General features: G+C 41.8%; 1 protein-coding gene across 1 annotated transcript in view; it reads right to left on the bottom strand.

Annotated features, from left to right (window-relative positions):
• The window catches only part of LOC117505142 (receptor-type tyrosine-protein phosphatase delta-like), a 167,329-nt gene that overhangs the window by 15,570 nt on the left and 126,495 nt on the right, over positions 1–25,264 (bottom strand). The window contains 7 exon segments of the mRNA XM_034164697.1: positions 1,656–1,831; positions 7,690–7,813; positions 13,541–13,638; positions 14,184–14,225; positions 17,828–17,940; positions 21,301–21,315; positions 23,829–23,989. Of these exon segments, the coding sequence (XP_034020588.1) occupies positions 1,656–1,831; positions 7,690–7,813; positions 13,541–13,638; positions 14,184–14,225; positions 17,828–17,940; positions 21,301–21,315; positions 23,829–23,989 (729 nt within the window).

Genomic DNA, 25,264 nt, shown 5'->3' with positions numbered 1-25,264 from the left:
TCGATGGTAAACGTAGCAGTTCTGTGTTGGGTAAATGGCCACCTGGTCTGAAAATGAATTGATAGATTCTGTGCTTTACAATGTCACACTGCAGTCAAAGTATGTTTTTTGCTTTTCAAATGCAAAGGAAACTGCTCCCCATATTCAGTCAGCATCCCCGTTAATACCTTGGCCCATTGTCGTGGAAGGCAGGCGAGTGTGAAGGTCAGTTGATTACGGAGCCTGTGCAAGCTTTCACAAGCTCGATCACACACTGCAAGATGTGCCAGAGACATAGTGAGTGCCATTTGACCACAGTGACCTTAAAGGAGAAGCAATTGCATACAGCTAGCCACTGCAGCTTTTCAGTGTTGTCTTTGAACCGCCCTGATGTAAGTTTTTTTTGTTTTTTTATATCACAAACTGTAATCCAGTGGCGGGAGCAGTCCTGGGTTAATGAAGTGAAGTGTGCCAGTCAGTCGTGACTAAACATCAGCGCCACGTGGTGTTGTAAAAACAGGTCTACGTGTCGGTCGTCATTGGCAGCAGGGAAACGTAACTCGGGCATTAAGCAACATTAAAGCAAGTTTCAGCGGAGTAATACAATGACAAGATGGACAGAGAAAATGTCGCAACAGTAGTGCGATGTGTTTTCCATCTGAATATCACTTTGCCAAGCAACAGAGAGAAACGATTCAGAATAGTTGGGGTAAAAGCGCAAATGTTAATTTTCAGGTGAGTGACCCAGGGATGACAGCTCTGCTCTGCCCTCTAGAGGATATAATGATTAAACATTCAGGCAGACAGGCAAGCATGCTTTCCATTTGGGATATGGACTAAAATTCTTATACCGCTATTTACTAACTAACTATCTGGAAATTTCAGGTTTATATCACAGTATTTCTGTTGAAACAATGCTTGAACCGCAACAAAATAACTGAGCAAAGGAAGGAGCTCAATATTAAAAATCAAGAGATGCAGAAGGATTCCAGCACACAAAAAAAGCTCAAGTAATTGTTGTGTTTAACGATACATTATCCTTCCATCAGAGGTAACGTACTGTGTTATGCTAGGCTAGCATAGGTTAGGTTCCTATGTTTTCTGGTACTGGCATGTAATAATAAAATCTCTAAAACAAACAAAAAAAAAAAAACAAACAAACAGAGGGTTATAAAGGAGAATACCTATGAAGCAGTGTATGAACATTGGTTACGATGATATTGCGATGCTGTAGTGTGGAAGTAAGCGCAGCACACTTTGGAATAATGAACTGGCATTTGCAGTAATGTGTCATTCATATATCGTGGCAGAGGTCATGATTTTAATATTTATATATATTGCTGAGTTTTACTTGCCATGAGGAGATTTTAGAAGGTCATCATTTTATGTTGCAAAATTCAAATAAAACTCCAGAACAGTAATTACCCACATCTGACACTTGATGGGGTCAATAACCATTTCAATCCAACCAGCAAGACCACACAGTTTTTATTGAAATTATTCAGAGGTGCTGGTTAGTGATGCATTTTTGCTTTGCCTGTTCATAGTTTTGTTTTGTGTTTATAGGTCAGGGAAGAGACAATTAAATTTAAAAACGGTTCTTCTGAATGACCCTTTAAGTCAAGTTACAACTCCAAACAAAAGGCACTGGGAGTTTATGTCCTTCTGTCTCTTACCCGAGACCTCTCCTCCAGTTTGGTCATCATGACTATGATGGCACTTCTTTGTTCCCAAATCATCCTCCAGAACTCTCCAAATGTTTCTGGTAATGATCCCTGGGTGGCAATGTAGGCATTCTGTTTTCTGTACCCGTCAATGTAGTTGGCATTTATGTAGTCACTACCAGGGACACCTAGAAAGAGAAAAAGGAAGATGCTAGGATTGCTCTACAGAACCAGTGTTTTGCAGGTGAAAAGATAATTTAGGGATGAGTCCAAAGATGACTGTCAAATGTTGGCATTTGTACAAGCAGTGTATTACATGTAAGCATCCCGTATAACTGAAGACTGAGTGATAGGGATGTCTCTCTGTTTGACCTAGTATTAATTTACTGGCTTAAACTGTGAAAAAAGACAGTAGTCCCAGCATTGACATTGAAATGAATGAACTTCAGATGTACTGGGTTAGAGCAATTTAACTTTAATATGCAAGTTGTATATTGGCAAAAGTATATTGAGAACATGATACAGCATTGGAATATGGGAACCCTTCTGTTTTAGAGAAACTGTCATTTCCCCTTCTTATTGAAATGGGACATTTATCATAAATAAATCCTGTGGGACAGATCCAAACTGTGTTCTTCTGTTGATTGGTCAGCTGATTAAAACATAATGCAATGCAAGGGTCCTCCTGAATTGATTTGTCATAAATCTGTGCCACACCAAAGGGTTTTTTGCACATTATTTGGTCCAGTTCCACCACATTTTGAATTTAATTTAAGAATAAAAATATATATGAGTGAAACTGACATCAAACAATTCCGAAAGTGCTTTAGAAGAACAAGGCAACACATTTCCACTCACACATTTCTGTATGTTAACAGAGATGAGTGATTTTATTATTATTACTATTATTATTACGACTGTTGGTGTCACACATTGTTGGCACCAACTGGATATTTAAAAAAAAATGTTTAAAGATTAAATATGGTTAAACAATAGTCTGGTATAAATGGAGAATGTAAGATGATAAAGATGTCAATATAACATAAGAATCACAGTATAGAGAAGGTATAGGTGGTATTTTGCTAATATTCTATTAATTGATGGATTCAAAGGATCGGCAAAAATAAACCTTGAACTTGAGCCAAGTCCTTTTGCTGTCACTGATTGTATTAATTTTACTGTATGAAATGGATTGACTTATGGACAATTTCTGGAAAGAAAAACCTGAATAATTGTTTTTTTTTCACAACAAATAGTGGAATATTCAAAACCCAGATAATCTAATAGCATCTGTAGCTTTCAGCATTGTTGATGTCAAGAAACGTGACACTTTCTGCATTGGTAGAAGTCACATTTAAACAAGATGTATGAATCAATATGACTGGTGCCGTTTTGCTTCTTTACACTGTAGTTCTCGGGGTGCCTGCAGTATTTTGAGGTAAAATGTGATTCTGCCCCAGATAATGTCCAAGTCCCACGGTGAAAGAATGCCATTTGTTTGTTGCAAGCCAAAAATAAAATTCAGTGAGGATTTCAGGATGTAAATTTGAAAACTAATGCATAAACCTGTTGGGTATTGCCATCAACAGAACACTTTTTTGTTGTTGTTTTTCCGTCTCATATCTGCAATTGCCTCACGTAGACAGCTCGGTCTGTAAAAGTCTATCAGCTCACAGAGAGAAAATCCAACCAACAACAGCCAAACAATTTCCACCCTCCCCGCTTTTCCTTCTTCTCTTTGCTTATGTGGAATGAAAGGCACAGAAGCCTTTTTCGGATCCACGGCAAGGCGACAGAGCTGACAGCTAGTCAATGCTTTAGGACTGGCAGTTTAGGGGCTCTGTGCACACATGGCCGACCGAGATAAGTCTCATCTGCATGGACGCCACGTCTCCGAGAATCCCTTCACTCCAACTGCTTCCCCCCACCACCACCACCACCACCACACCTCCCTAAGTGGTCCTTTTACTTCCCAGGTAACATATTCGACAGAAAAACAAAACAAAACAAATAAAACATTCCAAACCCACCCACGTTATTTTCCGGCTCTGTCTCACCCTCTGTTTTCACTGCAGAAATTGTCCATGATGGACAAGGGATAAACACATTTCACCCCTATATGTTTTCATATAGAAAAGCCAAAGCGAAAAGACACATTACTGCGGTTTACTGAGAGTGAGCGAAGTTGTTTCATGCACATTTGTGAGTGGAGTTTGCCTTTGTGCCTTCCGTCAGTCAGGATTTGGATAACTTGTACAATCAATCTTCCCTGCCAGTGTGCTCGTTTAGACAAACGCTACACTTTGCCCCGTCTCCAGTTGTCCTCATTACAATACGAAAGAATCTCGCAGGAAATGGAATAACTGAGTGTCGCGTTAATCACGCGGACGATTTTTATTCCTGCCAATTAGCAATCACGCATATCTCAGTGCTTTGGCATGCGAAAGCTCGGAAGCAAGAAATGACAAGAAAACACATTAAATCTAGGCCCAAATCTCTCACGCATCCTTCTCTGTTTGTGAAGCTGTATTACTGGTGATCTCGCGGATAAAACTGGCCGATGGCTTTTGTGAAATCACAGCCACAGAGCCGTATAACCCCTTCAAACTTTTCAATGGTGTCTTGTTAGCTTCCCTCATGAGCCTTCTCCTTGCATTCTCAATCATAGTTTGATAACTGCCTACTCTGGAAAGATTTACCATACAACACCATACTATTTGTATTTCTTGATGATGTAAACAAAGCCCAAGACGCATTCAATGACTTGGAAATGTTCAAGCATCAATCTCCCGATGTTTCAAAATAAAAATGGCCGTCTAAAAGTGCAATTTGCACACTAATATGGCAATTAATGCAATGTTGTTGTTGAACTGTTAAAATTTTAAGTTGAAAGGCCAAAAAGCTGAAGTACTTAGTGATATCGTACTCGAGTACCATCTTGCGCTCGAAACGACCTTACTCACTCACTTGATCGTTACCTCTTGGATGAGAATACGTGTGAATTTTAATGAAAAAATCTGATTGTTTTATTAACGCACTCTACTGTAAGCTATCAGAATAGTTCAATATCCAGCTCAAAGACTTTTACTACCTGTTAAGTTTTGATATGCTTCTTATGTTTGACCTTCTGACTCAGAGTTGCTGAACTCATCTCCCCCACCAAAATTTCACTTTTCAATACGAGCAGAGGTAACGTTAAGTCCAATTAAATTCATGATCTTGAAAGCAGACTTGCTTTTGTCGATGTTGGCCTTGACCACTCCAAAATCCCAAAGTCTTGGTCGTGACTCATGCTCTACCCCTAAAGGTATTGGTCTTGACTTGGACGCTATATTTATAGACCCGAATGTACATTCACAAGCATACGCGCACTTCTGCTTTCCAAAATTCACACATTTAAAGTTATCAGCCTGGATTTTCAAATGTTTTTTCCCCCCATTTTGGCTCCATATGACCTATAGAACAAGCAAATTAGTGTGGCTTATTGTTCCAGCAGTGAATGTAAAGGAATTTTGAAGTATGGCCTTGCATTGAGAACTGGGGATTTGTGTACTTGGGTGGTTGCCATGTAGTTCTGTAGTGTGGTGGATGTGCACAGCACCAGTGCATCATCCCAGACCTGACCTAACCTGTTTATATAAGACAATGGACAGTAATAATAATAAAAAAAAGCACAATTTCCCCAAATTCAGGCTGAAGGAAATGTGAATTAACTACAAATTTGTTGAAGGTAATCCTGTGTTTGTTAGAGCTGGACAACTCTGAGGTGTTTTGCCAATTTTCAAATATTAAACAAAATCAGTTACAATGTGATAAAGTCAACAAATGCATTGAAATCGCTGCATTCCAAAGGTTCTGCTGAGCCATTGCCACACAATTTTGAAAACGAGTTGTTTTGAATTTTCGTGTCAAATCCCATATCCCCTGTTTTCACAGAATGCCATAAATGTACACCCCCCCCCCACCCCAACCGCCTCAATAAGACTTTGCGTAATCTTGAGAAGGAACAGAAAATCCCTCACGTCTTCCTGAGAACAACTCGCCAGCTCCGACACAGTGATTTACGTCTGGCTAATGGCACCCATCAACAGTCAGCTGCCAGTTGTGAGAGGTTGCAAAGCATTGTTATCTATTGTTGTCACATTATCCATACAGTTTATTACATTATTTTCTTCCACCCTCAATGGGAGCATTTCAGTAGAAATGGTTAATTAATGGCTGTGTTTGTGTGTTATATGCGATCCAATAAACGGATGAAGCAGATGGCACTTAAAGAGCCTTTTCAAATCAACTGGAAATTCTTAACTCATCTAAGTAACATCATGGATAAAGTCGAGTCGATGCTTCAAGCTAAATCTATGAATACGCATCTGTTGGAACCCTAATGTATGACAGTTAAGTGTTGCAGAGTTGCCAGATAAATTTCAATTCAGTTTATTTATACAGCAACGCCATCTCAAAAATTTAACATGAACAAGATCTCAACCTTACTCACCCCACCAGCAAGCACGCTGGCAAGAGTGGTAAGCTTAAATACTCCCTATGGTGCTAGTATCAAGTGTGTTCTACATATCACTTGTGAGTTAATGTGGTCATAAAAGTGTGTCCACAAGTGGGATGACATCATGTGCAGAAGTAGACTGTGTACATGGTGGCTGGACAACAAATGTTTTCTAATGTGCCAAGGTGATCATTTCAAAGTAAGCAGTCATCACCTGCATCTCTTTGCCCTTATAAGTGAATGTTGGATACATTTTTGCTGATAGTGCCAATATTTTAAGTTAGAGCCTTATTCCAAAATCTAGTAAATTCATTTTTCCTGTCAAAATTTCACTCACAATACCCCATAATGCCAACATGAAAAAGTAGTGTTTGAAATTTTTGCAAATTTATGAAAAATAAAACACTAAAAGATCACATGTATGTAAGTATTCACACTCTTTGTTCAATACTCTGTTGATGTGCCTTTGGCATTAATTACAGCCTCAAGTCTTCTTGAATATGATGCCACAAGCTTGGTGCACCTATCTTTGAGCAGTTTTGCCCATTCCTCTTTGCAGCACCTCTCAAGCTCCATCAGGTTGGATGAAGAATGTCAGTGCACAGCCATTTACAGATCTCTCCAGAGATGTTCAGTCAGATTAAGGTCTAGGCTCTGGCTGGGCCACTCAAGGACATTCACAGAATTGTCGTGAAGCCACTCCTTTGATATCTTGACTGTGTACTTCAGGTCATCGTCCTGATGAAAGATGAACCATCGCCCCAGTCTGAGGTCAACAGCGCTCTGGAGCAGGTTTTCATCCGGGATGACTTTGTACATTGCTGCATTCATCTTTCCCTCAATCCTGAGTAGTCTCGCAGTTCATGCTGCTGAAAAACATCCCCACAGTATGATGCTGCCATCACCATGCGTCACTGTAGGGATGGTATTAGCTAGGTGATGAACATGACACCTCGCATTCATGCCAAAGAGTTCGATCTTTGTCTCCTCAGAACAGAGAATTTTGTTTCTCATGGTCAACTGTTGGTCCTTATATGTAGGCAGGTGTGTGTCTTCCCAAGTCATGTTCAATCAACTGAATTTACCACAGGTGGACTCCAGTTAAGCTGTAGAAACATCTCAAGGATGATCACCTGAGGTACCTGAGCTCAATTTTGAGCTTCATGGAAAGGGCTCTGAATACTTATGTACATATGATTTCTTATTTATTTATTTTTTTTTATGATTTTGCAAAAATCTCAAATCATTTTACATATTGTCATTATCGGGTATTGTGTATAGAATTGAGAGGAAAAATATGAATGTCATACATTTTGGAATAAGGCTGTAACATCTGTGGGAAAAAGTGAAGCGCTGTGAATACTTTCTGAGCGCAACGTATTTGCTTATTTCGATACTTTTCTATTTCTGCAAGCATCTTTATAGATGCAAGTGAATGCTTTTCAAAAGTGGAGTCCAGTGATGTTTCTGATGTGTGAGACACATGGATATCTGTAGACTCGATACAGCAGCAGAAGGGAGGGAAGATGCAGCTGAGCAGCTTACCATCAATAGCGGAGAGCAGAACTCTGGAGTGGTCATAGGCAATCACGTTGGCATATCTGTTCTTTGGTTTGTTGACCTCTAAGTTGGAGTGCTCCCACGTGAACTGCTGGCCAGGGTCGATGGACTGTCAAGAAAAGGAATTCCATTATTGCATCAGAATGATTTACACTACAAGAAATTTGAGCAAGCGTTCATAGCTGAGATTGAATTCCACTTTTTTGCAGTTTCTTGATGTTGATGTGTAATCTACTGTTTGCCAGTGTTGTTCTGGCACATTTGCCAGGATGGACAGTTTATAATAGCGTTGCATGTTAAATTAATTGGTCATGTAGCTGCAGAGCCTCCTTATCTGCACCGAATTTTGCCAAAATATTCATTGAACAGGTCAAGGTTGAACTGTAAGTGTTGCTTTGGTTCTCGATTCCCAGCATTGAGTGCAAGCCTCCATCTGAGACACACCAAAGATCGGAGGGGGGCTTGGTTTTGTCTACTTGTAAGTGTGCATATTAACTAAACGCTATATGCAGGCAGCTACATGTAAAGTAGACCTTATGTTTGCATCCCACTTATGAAATATACAATTATGATAGATTGCCATAAGGGTAAGGTCTAACCTTACCCATCCCCCTGAGCAAGGAAATTGGTAAGAGTAATTTGAAAAACTCCCTCAGGCGTATTTGATTGTTGGAGTAAACCTCAAGCAGACCAGACTCAAATTAACAAAGAATTGTCAAACACGCCATACAGAGAAGATGCAGCAAAGCATCCAGTTCCACATAAAGCCCAGTGTTGAAGAACAGGTCTTTATTCAACATGGGTCACCAATGAATGCACAAAAGAAGTGTACAAGTCGAGCATTAAATTATATGTAACAGTGTATGTATATATATTTTCGTGTTCCATAACTTGGTAATATGGCAGCTTCCAAGCTCTGCAGCTAGCATGCAGAGCTAGCTGCCCAATCAATTGAAAGTGTGTCCAAACTTTTGAGTGCTTCTGTATATGCAACATAATAATAAACTTTATTTCAGCGTGCCAGGAAAATTACTTTCCACAGCTCCTGAATAACCACAATGAAATTGGAATTCAATGTACTTAAGCTGGAACAGTGATTGGGCGTCTTGGCAAACACCCATGCAGTGACCTCATAGATTTGGGAGCTTTTGCGTGACCTACAGACTGAGAGGTTGCCAGAGAAACAGTGACTGTTTTCATCCCACACAATGGCCCTGAAATGGTCTTGCTCTGTTAATGTTCTCAGTTTATCTACAGTGCTGTGAACCTTTGTTTGGCTTTAGTCCACAGGGGTTTGAGGTCCTCTTACACTTGGCATTAGATGTAAAGTAATTATGAGATGCATCCATTTATTTCATAAAGTGCATTGCAATGGAAGCTATAGCACTGTGCCAAAGTTTTAGGAATGATGGATTTTTTTTTGTGTGTCTCGAATCAACATAAATCAAACTGGAAATGCACAAACTTCCACAGTCTTGACTAAAAGTTAAGTTTTTCAATCAACAAAGACCAGACAAACTGCAGGATACATCATGTTCTTTTCTAATAGAAAATAAATGATGTATTTTTCAGTAATAAATGGTATTCAATAATTACCAGAGTTATTATGCATGTGGATGATATAGCTATTTATATTAAACAATCTTATGCCGACATGGTGCATTTGAATACTGAATATTGTTTTTGTTCATTAATATGCCATTAAAATCCTGAGGTTTGAGTTGTCTGTTAATATAATAGATAACAGTTGCAGACAGTTTCTCTTTTATTAAAGAAATACCTTTGTGAAAGATTTTTTTTTTTATTATCTTATACAGAACTAATGAATTCAATATATTTATGTAAAACTTTGGGATAAGGGCGGCGGTCGAGGGCGGGTGGCCCGGCAGCCCGGTCCATGCTCACAGCCCCTGGCTGTTGGGCCGTGGAAGGGAGAGGCGGAGAGCTGGGGTCGCATTGCTTATTGCTCCCCATCTCAGTCACCAAGTGCTGGAGTTCACTCCGGTGAACGAGAGGGTCACGTCCCTACGCCTTCGGGTCGGGGACAGGTCTCTCACTGTTGTCTCGGCCTACGGGCCGAGCAGCAGTGCAGAGTACCCGACCTTCCTGGAGTCCCTGGGAGGGGTACTAAATAGTGCTCCGACTGGGGACTCCATTGTTCTCCTGGGGGATTTCAATGCCCACGTGGGCGGCGACAGTGAGACCTGGAGGGGGGTGATCGGGAAGCACGGCCTCCCCGATCTGAACCCAAGTGGTGTTCAGTTGTTGGACTTCTGTGCTAGTCACAGTTTGTCCATCACGAACACCATGTTCGAGCACAGGGGTGTCCATAAGTGCACGTGGCACCAGGACACCCTAAGCCGGAGGTCGATGATCGACTTTGTAGTCGTATCATCTGACCTTCGGCCACGTGTCTCGGACACTCGAGTGAAGAGAGGGGCAGAGCTGTCGACTGATCACCACCTGGTGGTGAGTTGGATCCACTGGGAGGGTAGGAAGCCGGTAAGACCTGGCAGGCCCAAACGTATCGTGAGGGTCTGCTGGGAACGACTGGCGGAACCCTCTGTCAGCGAGGTCTTCAACTCCCACCTCCGGGAGAGCTTCTCCCAGATCCCGGGGGAGGTTGGAGACATGGAGTCCAAGTGGACCATGTTCTCCACCTCCATTGTCGATGCGGCTGCTCGTAGCTGTGGTCGCAAGGTCTCTGGTGCCTGTCGCGGCGGCAATCCCTGAACCCAATGGTGGACACCGGAAGTAAGGGATGCCATCAAGCTGAAGGAGTCCTACTTATCTTTGTTGGTAGGTGGGACCCCAGAGGCAGTTGACGGGTACCGGCAGGCCAAGCGTGCCGCAGCCGGTGCGGTCGCAGAGGCAAAAACTCGGGTCTGGGAGGAGTTCGGAGAGGCTATGGAGGAGGACTATCGGTCAGCCTCGAAGAGATTCTGGCAAACTGTCCGACGCCTCAGGAGGCGGAAGCAGCTCTCCACCAACACCATTTACGGTGCGGGTGGGGAGCTGTTGACCCTGACTGGGGATGTTGTCGGGCGGTGGAAGGAGTACTTCGAGGATCTCCTCAATCCCATCGTCACGTCTTCTGAAGAGGAAGCAGAGACTGGGGACTCAGAGGCGGACTCATCCATTACCCAGGCCCAAGTCACCAAGGTGGTTAGAAAGCTCCTCGGTGGCAAGGCTCCTGGGGTGGATGAAATCCGTCCTGAGTACCTTAAGTCTCTGGATGTTGTGGGGCTGTCTTGGCTGACACGCCTCTGCAATATCGTGTGGCGATCCGGGACAGTGCCTCTGGATTGGCAGACCGGGGTGGTGGTCCCTCTGTTTAAGAAGGGGGACTGGAAGGTGTGTTCCAACTATAGGGGGATCACACTCCTCAGCCTCCCCGGTAAGGTCTATTCCAGAGTACTGGAGAGGAGAATTCGACCGATGGTTGAACCTCGGATTCAGGAGGAGCAGTGTGGTTTTCGTCCTGGTTGCGGCACACTGGAGCAGCTCTACATGCTCCATCGGGTGCTCGAGGGTTCATGGGAGTTTGCCCAACCAGTCCACATGTGTTTTGTGGATCTGGAGAAGGCACTCGACCGTGTCCCTCGGCGCACCCTGTGGGGAGTGCTCCGGGAGTACGGGGTCCAGGGTCCTTTGCTAAGGGCTATCCGGTCCCTGTACGACCGCAGCAGGAGCTTGGTTCGCATTGCCGGTATTAAGTCAAACCTGTTTCCAGTGCATGTTGGCCTCCGCCAGGGCTGCCCTTTGTCACCGGTTCTGTTCATTATTTTTATGGACAGAATTTCTAGGCGCAGCCAGGGTGTAGAGGGGGTCTGGTTTGGGAACCACAGAATCTCGTCTCTGCTGTTTGCGGACGATGTGGTTCTGTTGGCTTCGTCAAATCAGGACCTTCAGCGTGCACTGGGGTAGTTTGCAGCCGAGTGTGAAGCGTCCGGGATGAAAATCGGCACCTCCAAATCCGAGGCCATGGTTCTCGACCGGAAAAAGGTGCTTTGCCCTCTTCAGGTCGGTGGAGTGTCCTTGCCTCAAGTAGAGGAGTTTAAGTATCTCGGGGTCTTGTTCACGAGTGGGGGACGGATGGAGCGTGAGATTGATAGACGGATCGGTGCAGCATCTGCAGTGATGCGGTCGCTGTATCGGACCGTCGTGGTGAAGAGAGAGCTGAGTAGGGGGGCAAAGCTCTCGATTTACCGATCGACCTACGTTCCGATCCTCACCTATGGTCATGAGATTTGGCTCATGACCGAAAGAATGAGATCGCGAGTATAAGCGGCCGAGATGAGTTTCCTCCGCAGGGTGGCTGGGCGCTCCCTTAGAGATAAGGTGAGGAGCTCGGTCACTCGGGAGGAGCTCGGAGTCGAGCCGCTGCTCCTCCACGTCGAAAGGAGTCAGTTGAGGTGGCTCGGGCATCTTTTCCGGATGCCCCCTGGACGCCTCGCTGGAGAGGTGTTCCGGGCACGTCCCACTGGGAGGAGGCCCCGGGGAAGACCCAGGACACGCTGGAGGGACTACATCTCTCGGCTGGCTTGGGAACGCCTTGGGGTTCCCCCGGAGGAGCTGGAGGAGGTGTGTGTGGATCGGGAGGTCTGGGCGGCTTTGCTTGAGCTGCTGCCCCCGCGACCTGACTCCGGATAAAGCAGAAGAAAATGGATGGACTTTGGGATAATGCCCCCCCCCCCCCCCCAAAAAAAAAATCTATAATAATTTATAGAATATTTTTGCTAATTTTAAATGAGTCTAGAAAAATTATTTCAAATTTTTAAGATTTTCAATATTTTTGAAACACATCATACCTTAGGTCTTTCGACACAGTGACCTGTGATAAAATTGTTCACCAACATGGTCAACACTGGTCAGTCAAAGGAAATGTCAATAAAAATACATTGATGCAAATTTTGCACTGACAATTTTAAGTGAACTATTTTCTTTGTGTTTTTAAATTAAGAGGCCCTGGAGGTCAAAATGCACCAGCCCCTAACCACCCACCCAACTGTAGACCAATCACAAACCAGTGACATCATCAGAATTACTCCTCAGAAGACCGACATCATATACACACTGTCTCATTATTGTACCAGCACAGCAAAATGCACAAACATGACTAAATCTGGCAACTGATTGGAGACCATGGATTTTATCTATTCTAAAATTTTGAAATCAACCAGTACACTCTTCACAGATTGAGACTGTAAAGTAACTAGTCTGCATCATCTCTTGTTATTAAGAAAATAATGATTTGCAAATCATCTGGTCAAATTAACTTCAAATTTGACATGCAACAAATACGATTTGCTTACTGGTTCATTGTTTGACGTTTTCGTTTTTAAGGTAGTTACATTTTTTACACTGTGCAAGATGTACATGAAGTCTCACTTACATTGCATATATGACTTTGATGCTCTGATTGACACACGTGTTCTTTGCTAAAATTTGGTTGTCTGTGAAGTTTAGTAAGATTAGAATTAATTTGGATGGACACAGTGGGTAAACCACTAGATACAGCAATGTTTCAATTTAATGTGCCAGATAGCAGTTGAACTGTGACACCTAGAAGAAAAAAGGAAAGTAGGAATTATGTGAAACTGTGAATAATGATTTCACTTGCATCATTGAGTCAAAGCATCTTTGATGAAATGGGCCTGTTTGATTTAAAACGTGCTTATACAATGAACACCACAACCTTCATAAGTGTTGTTCATAATGCTCCTTATTGGGCGTCTGCTTGTGTGTTTTTGACAAAATGACTGGATGAAGGGTTTCAGGAAAGCATCGTTACTTGTGTGTTGATGGTTTAATCAGTACTGGGATTGAAACTTACCTCATATTCCTGTGAGAACTTGAGGTTGTCATTTGCTTTCAGGCGCTCTAGGTGGTCCGCCAACTCCATGATTGGGATTGGAGGGTGGTTAGCCATGCCTGCCAATCAGACAGACTGATGGTTAGTCACCAGGCTTGTAAGTAGGCGACGCCCAGCCACAAGCCAACGGTGACCCATTAGATAAACAGCGTGTGTGTGTTTAAGAGGGGAATGGAAAAGTGGATCTCACTCAAAGCAGCGGCCATGCTAATAAAGAGAATGTGGACACAACCACCAATGAGAAGTCATAGAGCCCCCCCAACTGGGACTCTACTGTCTGTGAGATAAGAAGTTATTGATGCAGAAAGCTGTGGCCAGTGGTTAGCACGAACAGAAACACACAAACACCCCAAAACAGAACAAAACCTAAAAACAAACAAACAAAAATTTCTAGCAAAAAGTTAGGCCCAATGTCGTCATCTTTTTGGAGTGATGACATATTTTCAGGCAGTCATTTCAAACTCCACCTCCTGTGATGACATTAGAATGACACCGGATGAATTAGGTGAACATGGGGATGAAAGACTGGACAAAGAAAGGGGGTGGGGAGGGGATTTGAAAAAACAAAACAAATCGTCAAAAAGCAGAATCAAGAACGACTAACTTGACAAATGGAGGTTACTGGGGTGACTGGGCGCACCTGAACCTGGGGAGGAAACGGCGGTATAATTAAATACATTGCAGGTATCAAAGAAAGGTGATGAAGACTTTCTCAGTGATGAAAGTTTTCTGGAGATTAGGTATTCATGTCAGAATATGGTTCTTTTGACTGATGGTATCAGCAAACTTAATGTTAACCACAGATGGTCACATCAAGTCAGGTCTTGAAGCATGCACCACACTACAGAACCTCACTGGGTGAGGTTGAACATCTGGTGTATTGCTTGGATATGGACATCTTCAGCCACTGTGGTCCTCAACACCGAGGCACCTGTGTATTGGATCATGGCCAGAGTAGGATGCTGCATAGCTAAAAAGTCATAGGTGATGTTCCCTTGCCATGCAAGTGGTATTCCTCCCAAAGTAGCCATTTGTTTGCCACAAACTCATTCCAGTGTTACCCAGTGGTCCTAGCACCCAAGACCAAGTACCAAAGACATCCAGTCATCACCTTTCGTCACTGGTTAGCATCCAAGTCTCACAACCCTACAATAAGACAAGGATACCAGGGCCCAGCGTTTTGTGGTGTTACTAAAACCCTTTGGGCTAAGACGTACTTGACAAGTGGTTAAAATATAGCATTAGACTAAAAAAATAACTGTGCTCTGAGCTCTTTAAAGGTTCCCAGCTACGGAGTCTTGGACAAAGAAAAACCCTTGACTAAAGTTCTGTCCAAACTAGTTGTCGTGCAAATAGCCTGAATTTTCTTGTCCTTCGCAAATGCTCTTCACACTCATTTTATCTTTGTGGTTTCACTTTTGCATTTGTCATCACATATTCTGTGGACGTGAAACCTCTCTTTGCCCACAACGAGCGGTAACTATGTAAAAAAGGAAAAGAAGCAAAAATTTTCTGAATGCTGAAATGTGCACTCTTTGAGGAACATGTGAGTCGAAAGAGTTCTTGTGTAAAAATTCTTGTGTGCTAAAACTAAATATAAGTGGATTTAGCTGAAGTTCGGGAACCAACAACAAAGTTTTAATCATGGTTTCCCTATTTTTGCCAACTGGACAATTGTGTGGTGATTTCAAAGATGAAAGCGGGAATCATTCAGCTGTCAAATACAGTTTTCAGCCTTACCAGGTTGAATCCTACGTACATCTTGATACGATTTTTAACAAATGTACTCCAGGAAATATCCTTTAATATGGCAAGTTGATTTTAAAATCAGCCAGAATTATCACATATTTGAGAGACTGGGGGAACTTTGGTGAAAAGGTCTCTCTTGATGAAAGAATTGCCATCTTGGACTTGGACAAGGACTAACAGGCTAAAACTTCCTCAGGTAGATGAGTCTGGCTTGCCTAGTGTGTCCCCATAGCATGCCACCAGTTTTTTTTTTTTTTTTTTTTTTTAGTCTGACTAAAACCTGAGGACTAAATCTTGGCATCAGTCTGTGTTCCTTAGTGCTACTTCACAAAACCAGACCTTGGACCATCAAGGCTTGGACCTTGTTTTTCCTATAAACCAATTGCTATGATGAGATAACATCAGAATTATTATCTGATATCGGTGGCAGTGTGCTCCACATTAGGTAATCTCCAGAAAAGTTTCATCACGGGTAATGAAATGTGAAAACTTGGAGATGAATTGCAGATATTTTTATGCATTAGCAACAAACAAATACTAATCCCAGAAGTTGCTCTGTGTTCCTATGTGCACTTCATTAAATGACGGGGAATAAAAATCCAAGCAGTACATTTAATTACTTGTTGTATCAGAACTTAAAGCATAAAGTTGGCTCAACTTTGACAACATGTAAATATAATAGAAAATGCATCATAATCTCGTTCTTTTTTTATTTCCTTGCCATATTTATGGGGCTGAGCTGCAGGGAATCTAAAGTGCAGGTTACAGGCTGGCCCGTGACAGCATGTACAAGTTCTTCTTAAGAATGCGTGCACCATTATGATGACATTCTCTCAGCGCCTTTCATTTTCACTCACTGGCACAAGTGGTCATTAGCTAATGGAAGCTGGGCTCTCATTTTCCCACTTACTCTCACATCTCTCCAAATGACTACCAGGGGTGTTTCTGTCGCAACCCCCTACTCTAAATCTATTTCCACCACTTGGGACAATGAAAGTGCCATTTCCAATCCGCTGTAAATCAAACATTAAGATGACAATATCCACTGAGGGTTGAAGAGGTGAAAAGATTCCAGGGGAAAGAGGTGGCTTAATGTAGAAGCACTTCGGGATGTTGGGGCTGGAGAGAGGGGACGTGGAAGAAAAAGAACTTTGATGCAGTAAGGGTGTCAAGAATTGAAGTTTTTGAAGGAAAGGTTTGACAGAAGATTTACATATTGTCGGAACAGTCGAGATCACGTTGAGCCAGAAGGAAAAATACTCTTCTGACAGAATAAAATGGGCACTAATGGTGCTACTATCATTGAAGAGCTTTCATAAATATGCATAATCTTTGCCATCAGGGATAATGCATCCACCTCTCATCCTGGCTGACCTGAAAAATATGGCTTTGATAGTCCAGCATTATTGGCTGTTTTTGAACAGCTGTCCCAAATCAGTGGGTACCAGAGGACCTGGACAAGAGTAGGAGTGTGTCTCGTTCAGTCAGGAGGAGCTGCTAAGATGTGAGCCGCCTTTCCAGGTGATGAATGGACTGTGACACCTGGTGTTTCCCCGATGTGTGAAAAGGCCCCATGGAGCTAAAGCGTGACCACTGACCACCACTCATCTCTCCAATAAAGGCCATCGCAAGTTTTCAACTTGTGTTTATGTCATATCACCTTTATATCATTAGTCATCATCCTTTTGGCTCTCATAGAAAGCCGGACACAGACCTATAACATTGTGTCCCTCAGTTCGGCATTGCTGCTCCTGTGACTTTTTGCAACATGGCACCGTCCTGAGCAAACGTGACGAGTTTTGATGACCTGGATAACCTGAGCGCAAAGGCAAGTGACAGCTGCCAGGAAACTGTCAAAGTTGCATTTCTGCCTCATCGTGTTTTTATTTCACTGAGAAGACTCTCCAGGGAGGTTTCTGTCAGTTGTGACCCTCTGCACCTTACCTAAGCACCTGTCCACAAGCTACCTCCACAATGCTAAATTCTTTGGGGAATCATGGATGGTATTACAAGTCCATGTCAATCCAAGTCACAAAGATGGGATATTGGGATTATTATTATGTCAATCTTGATCCATGTTCTCATACAACAGTGACAGAGAATGGTACATTTAGTGAAAAAACTGAACCTCATTGAGAGGTTTGAGCCACAGTTCAGTGATGAAAGTTTTCATAATGCTCCTGAATTTTCAGGTTTGGACTAATGATGGGTTGTTTTTATGCTCTAACTGCCATTACAATTGTGTTAAGAAGTGATTGACTGTTGGATTAAACAAACATGGATTGACCTCATCTGCAGACCTGTATCAACTGCATTCCAATTGCAATCATCCGGGAGAAAAGAAGCTCATCGTGAATGTTGAGTTTGATGATTTGTTGGTTGTTCTTTACTCAAGCAAGCAATCTGTAACACTGGCATGTCTTCTCAAAATGCAGATTTTCTTAAATTGAGACTGAACAAAATGAGACCGAATTCACCAGCTTGATTTGAAAAACATACCAGGTGTTTGGAAGTTGAGGCGTCGAAGTTCAACGGGGTCAGTGGGATGATGCAGAGGCATTTCTTTGCTGTTGGGCAGACTTCCTTTCCTAGCTTCAGATTCAGCTCTTTTCCTGCAAAGCAAACCATAGTCAACTATTGCACTTATGTTTTGTTTTTCCCCATGATCATTTCATAACGATGACTCGTGCATTCTTGTTGGTTTGAACCTTGAATAGACATGATTGCATTCAGTAAAGGGGCAAAATTGTTTATAACGATTAAAAAAAAAAATTGACATTAGATGTACCCTTTGACTTATTATTCATACTTGACATTTTTTAAAGCATTATTTGTCAGCAATTAACTCAATTAATTCAATGCTGTTTTCTTGATTGCATCAGTTTTAACTTGGGGTGTCTCCAGTTTTTATCGTCTATTTGCGTTCATAAAATGTCACATTTGTTTTGTACTTTGGTTCCCCAGTATTGACATTGAAATACCAGAGATACAGCTAATGGTGTGCTGCATTGGTTTCAGGGTCCTGTCACACGCAGATGAAAAAGAATGCACTGCATCCTGAAAATTTTGATGAAGGCAGCAGAGATGTGGTCAAAATGGAAAAATGCCATTTTCAAGTCCATACTTCATTCATATTCCGTCCCTGCCATGTTCTCGCAGCATCTAACACATTCATATTAATTTCTTACCACATGCACCATTACCACATCCAGTTTATTCTTACAAAGGTCTTTGGACAATCCCAATGCACTATGCATGTGCTGCCACCTCACTGCATCTGCCCATGTCCTTTTCAGTACTGAGGCATGTCCTCTTTCATTTGTTCTGCAATTTTTTTTGTTTTTTGGGTCCACATGTAGGTTCAACAATAAACTACAGTCAGAAAAACAGCTCTCCTGCCAAATGTGCCCATCTCTATTGAAACATGCACTCAAATATGCTCCATGCATGTGCGTGTGCATGCTTTGAAGCAACCCTCCATTTGTATGAGGTGAAGCTTTTTTTGTGTGTGTTTCAGCACCATAGACAGCGACCAGCACATTAAAAGCAATCAGTGAAATCCCCAGGGTTTTTTTTTTTTTAACGTCATTATTATGTCATCACAGTTGTCACTCTGTCCTTCAGTTCTTACCGCGTTGTAATTCGTATATGCCCTCTCTGCACATTTATTTTTGAACACGTCCAAAGTTTGACCATGTCCTGTATGTTCACTGAGACCACACCATGTCCCTATTGGTTTCTACTGTGTTCCTACTATGTTGTGCAAGTTCTTGCTGCTTCCTCTCTTTTTTTTTTTGCAGAAGTAGGAGAAATGTGGAAAAGTGTTGGGGTATAACATGCTAATGTGGCATTCAGGATGGAGTTGAAAGAGAACTGCACCATTTCATGATTTGTTTTCCAAACCTCTGTACTATGCTTAGTGAGCAGCAATATGGATTTAGAAAAACATTGTACAACATCATTGGCTTTAATTGACTTTGTTGAACAAATTACAAATGCAATTGAGAATAAGAAATACACTGTTTTGATTTACAGAAACCATTTGGCACTATAGATCATGCCTTATTGTTGGACAGATTGCAGAAGTATGGTATCGGGATTGGCATATGAGTGGATAGCGAGTTATTTATAATAGGTATCAGTAGTTAATTTATGTGGGATAAATTCAGAAATTTTGAAGATCACATGTGGGGTGCCCCAGGGGTCAGTCCTTGGTCCATTGTTGTTTTTATATATTAATATGTTTAGTTTATAAGTCCCTAACTTGTATTTTGTTTGCTGGTGATGCAACTGTATTTTGTAGTGGGGATCATTTGGGACAGCATTTGGGATGGAGAAGGAATTAGAGAAATTTAAACAATGGTTTGATTCAAACCAGTTTTTGCTCCATTTTTGTCAAACTAAGTGTATTATATTTGGAAATAAGCCCAAGAATTTAAGCAGAAATTTATTATTACATGATACTGAAACTGAACTTGTAACTGAAACAAAACTTCTTGGTGTTTTTATTGATGACAAATTAAGCTGGAAAATACATATGTTAAATCTAAAATGTCTAAAGCCATTGCAATCCTGTATAAAGCAAAAGACTTCCTCTCGCAACATTCATTAACTGTTTTATATAATTCATTACTTGTTCCATATAAGAGCTATTGCATTGAGGTTTGGGGAAACACATACAAAACCAATATTTTTACTTCAAAAGAAAGCTATAAGAATTATGAGTAACAAACCCAACCGTGAACCAACAAACCCATTATTTGTCTGTTTACATATTTTCAAATTCTGGGACTTGGTTGATTACACCACAATTCAATTCTAATATAAAGTCAAAAACAAACTGTTTCCTCAACATGTCCATGATCTGTTTACAATGAGGGAGTCCAGTTACAATTTGAGAGGAATGCTAGTATTTGAGAAGGCAAAGACTCAAACTACTGTAAAAAGTCATTTCTGTTAAAGGTGTTAACATTTGGAATAATTGTCCTGGTAACATCAAATTATCAGGTACCTTAGTTGGCTTTAAAAGGCTCTATAAGAACAATATAATTTCTTCTTTAGGGCCCTGTCCCACATCCGCCAAACAACCGCAATAACCGTGTAACATTCCTGTATGAGTCAGCCGCCATCCGAACACGTCCGTGATCATCCGCAGAGGCACGCATGTCCTCAGCCAGGATTTTTGAGCGGCTCAAAAATCCTGCTGCGGAACAGATCCGCATCACTGTCTGAACACATACTGAAGACATACGCAGGACATACACAACCAGCGCACGGCATATCCCCTGTCATCCGCTGATATCCGCAACCGATGGGTTGGCGCGGTTTGGCGGCGGACCGGGACAGCGTGCAAAACAGATATGACGCGTGCCCAGCACGGCCACATCATGGTCGCAAATGGTATGTCGCGCATGCAGACAGAGTGGGCACAGATGGAGCGAGTGCATCATGGCTGCTTTGCCCCTCATAGGGGCGCCTCCGCGGTCGCCTTCGCTTCTGTTCCCTGTTATATCCGCTTTTCTTCCTCATGTATTCGCTGATCCACCCCAGAACATTTGTCATTTCCACCCACCTTTGTTGTGGACGCTCAACTTTTGTCTCCTCATTTCATGCGCAAATCCTCCTAAACACCAGTGGGACAGGGCCCTAAATCTGATGAACTAGGTTTATAGATTTTTGTTAATGTTTTTGGGGGTTGTGCACTGTTTGTCTGGTTGTGTTTGAATTTTTGTTTTTGTTTTGTTTTTGATTAATTTATACTGTTTGTGCCGGCATTTGCTGTTGTGTGTGTGCGTGTGTACATTTTACTTTTGTGGTAAAAGGGGTGGGCGTTTATAAGCTTTTGCTTCTGCTACACCCTTTCGGTCACACAGGTTCACTGTTAAATTGTCCTATTTATGAGTTGTTTTTTTTTGTTGTTGTTATTGTTGAGTCTGTGTCCTGAATAAATTCATTCATTCATTCATACTTACCTATCGGGTTTGCTGCTCCATTGGCCAGCAAGGAAAGAAACATGGACAAAGCATTAGGTGATAAGTCCTTTGGCTGTTTCAAGTTAAAACATCCAGACAGTTTTAATTTTTGCAATAAGAAAATGACTGACTACATAAGAAACTAACATCTCACACTCACATCAAAGGCTTTGCATGCAAAATTAGTGATGCTTGACATCAGAGATTACACCCAATTATGCAGCCTTGGGGCCCTCTGTTTCAAACTCTACAGTTTCCCAGGTGCATCTAAGATTTGTACATTGTATCTCTGTTATTTCAAGCAGTTTCAGCTGATTGCATCTTGTTCAAGCATAAAAGTCATCTCTTGACTCCTAATTTCCTCTAAATTGGTCTAATACTGTTCCATTTATTAAATTCACAAATGATGCATATTCAATAATTATGCTTTAGGGATAATGAATGCCACATTTGGGATCACAATTATCACTGAATGAGTATAAATTAGGCCCTGATGAATTAAACATACAGACTTTCCTCCATGTTGCAGATACTTCTTAAATGAATGAACGTGTATGTGTATAGTTTAGTCTGATTTATGTTTTTTGCAAAAACCATCCTTCATGTCTTCCCAGGGTTCAGCAGCTCATTGTTGCTCTTTGATTTCCCCAAGAGGAGTGTTCTGTCGCATAAAATTTGAACTTAGGTATTCACTGACATGGCAGAGGTTTGGTAATCGTAAATGGAAGCACTGGAGCGTTCCAGCACACAGTTAAATTAATCTTTATATTATATAAAGTAAATCTTAATATGAATGAGTCCCAAGGACATATAAGACAGACAGTTGGAAGCCATGCATAAGCTCCTTGCAATATAATGATACAAGTGATGAAATTTTTTTAAAGTATTGGTACCATTACTGATTATAGCATGTGCTGACTCTTCATTTACTAATCTGACACTCCCAACATTACTTCTTGAGGACTACACTGAATTTCTGCTTAGGTGTGGATATTTGATTCAATGAACTCTGCAGAATATTTGCCTTATGTATCACAGTAAGTTAGTTTGGAAGAGGCCAGATAGGATAGAACGGACAAATCTGTGGGTAGTTGCCTGTATGTGATCTTGCAAACTGGTCACCTAGCAACTTAGCAAAGGTTCAGTGTAAATGTTGGAGGTTTAGAAATGGTAGTAGAGGTAAATCAGGGTGTTTTCTGGTGCAGTTTTCCCCAATTACACCAACATAACTGGGGCAGCTAATATAAAATAATCAATACTGTTCAAATGATGCATGTTAAAAACCATCTCCTTGGTCAGGTTGTCTCAACAAAGGCTTTGTCATTTGGTTGTTGATTGCAGGACCCCACTGGCTCCTAGTATTGGCTCTCATAGTATTGGGGAAGGTACCATTTGGATGCAACTTGGACATAGTGGTCTAGAGGATCTTGACTTGACTTTAGCTTTGCTTTTACATTCATATTTGATGACCAGGGACACTGTCTGGTAAAGTCACTCGGCACACGTTACTGTGTGAAAACAATGAAATGGTGAATTCCTATTTTTGCACAACCTCTCCAAACCCTTCCAGCCCCTAAATGTTTATCATAGGAAATCATACTTTTTGCTTATTCTACTGTGCTGCATTTATGTGTTAATGCAGATGTGACAGACTGCAGAAATTATTTTGTGCATTATTTCATATTTGCATGTAATAGGAGAAACCTGGGTGTATGCTCATTTAGGATGAGGTGAAGCTGTGTGTCAAATTTGGACGCTATCCATCCAATGTTGCATGGGTTTTGCAAGGCTCTTTTTGAGGAGGGGGGTTGGAATGAAAATTAAATAAACCCTGGTGACCAACGCTGACATAAAACTGATAAGATACATTATACAGGAATGAATGCCCAAATGTGTCTTTCATTCCTGTATAATGCATTCCACAATTCAGACTCCAGAAATTTCCAGTGTACAGTATAAGTACATACTTAGGTTTTGTTTGTTGGTTTTAGTATCCATTTTTAATTGATTCTTTTCACAATATAATGGTTGTGATGATTGCATTGGATGTACTTTAACCTGTCACTCAAAATACATACATTTACAATCCTTTACAAAAGTGTCTGCCTTCTACTTGGATTTGATTTATTGATAATGACTGTGGTACTGTAAATGTTTCCTACAGTTTTGTCTTTGTTGTCTGTACTGGGGGTAGATTGATTGGTCTGATTAGCTTTCAGTCAGCGCATGTGTCTCTGTGAAGGATTGTGGGTGTGTGCTTTGATGGCTTGTTAGGTTAGGTATCTGTCTGCAAGATTTAGAGCGCGAGGTTGCGCTTGAATCATGTTTCAGGCGTTCTGCTAGAAGCGCATCCACATTCATGTACCGAAAGAAGATCTTTGTATTTTGCTTGAATGTTGAATGCGCATATGTACGTAACGACATACAGTTTCCTGGTACATGTGTGTGTTGTGCATCCCGTCAAGTGTGCTTTTGTCAGTTTTGGTTGAATTTGATATACAGCCTGCTGTATCATTTCATAACCTCACCTCTTGTAGAGGAGGATGGCAATAACGATGCATATGATGAAGATGACGGCGAGGACAGGGCCCACCACCCAGATGAGACCTTCCTCTTCATCGATGATTGGCTGAGGATCGATGTCAGCTGAGACTACTGGGTCTGAGTAGGGACTAGTGGCATACATGATCTGTGCAACAGAAACACAAAGATTAAAGGCCCTGTCACACCTTGACAATTTAGCCTGCGTATGCCGACCGTATTAAAAACGCGTAGGTCTAATAAATTAATGCAGCTGTCACACCTTAATGATTAACCGGCGTATGCCGACAGCCCCGTTTCCACCAAGTGGTTCGGGTCGAGACTGCACGGTGTGGTGCGGGTCAGAAACACAGTAATTTAACGTTTCATTTTTTTTATTTTCATTTTTTATTTTGGTGGACCATTTTCGCCGTGTACAGACAGAATGCTGATGAGTTGACTGGCTGTGGTAAGCACTGCCATGAATGAATGAACTGCTGTGACTCATTAACTTTCAAAGCGACGAGCGGTTGCTTTCTGATCAGGTCTGCTGATCAGACCTGATCAGGTCATCACAGACCTGAATAATGAAACACTGTGATGATTTATACTTTAAAAGCGCCAGTCGACCGTACTGTGCTGTGTGATCCATCAGCATCAACAGATCTCACAGTGGCGGTGCTTTAAAAGTTTAAAGAGTCACAGCACTTTATTCAGCTCTGATCAGCCGTGATCCATCAGGTTGTCTGATGATCGCACCGACATTGACAGCGCTTTAAAAGTTTAAAGAGTCACAGCACTTCATTTGGCTGTGATCAGACGTGATCGATGAGGTCGTCTGGTGATCACACCGACAGCGATGGCACTTTAAAAGTTTAACAAGTTACAGCGCTTTATTTGATCACACCTGATCGCGGTCAACTGGTGTTTTAAAAGTTTAAATCATCTCAGCGCTTCTGTGTGTTCAGAGAGCGACACCAGCATCCACTGAGGAATGCACCTTCAGCAGAAAAAAAAAAGAGGGACTTGCTTTAAAAAGTTATGTTTCCAGCAACACCAGTAAAGTATTTTCAGATGTCGTTTTCCAAAATCAGGAGCTTTATGTGGACACATGATGGATCAGACTGAAGTGAACAGGTAATATTTACTGTGTGTGAATGAAACCATCTGTCCACATGAGGACTGCAGCTTACAGCCAATCAGTGGCCAGCACTGATGGACGTACTTAGACTCAGTAAATTACAAGAAACGTGTGACAGCAATTGCATAGCTTACCTGCAATTTATGTCCTACATGTGCCAGACGTACAAGTCACACGTTGGCACTAGTTGAAAATTTTCAACATGCCCAAAATTTTTCAAGGAGTTCAGCGTATTAGGACGTGTATCAGCGAGCTTCAACGTGCTTCAGCAAGGTCTTAACATTAAAAAACCTTACCCTTCAG

This window comes from Thalassophryne amazonica, chromosome 23, assembly GCF_902500255.1.
Source record: "Thalassophryne amazonica chromosome 23, fThaAma1.1, whole genome shotgun sequence".
Classification (NCBI taxonomy): domain Eukaryota; kingdom Metazoa; phylum Chordata; class Actinopteri; order Batrachoidiformes; family Batrachoididae; genus Thalassophryne; species Thalassophryne amazonica.
This window is presented reverse-complemented; position numbering and strand designations above follow the sequence as displayed.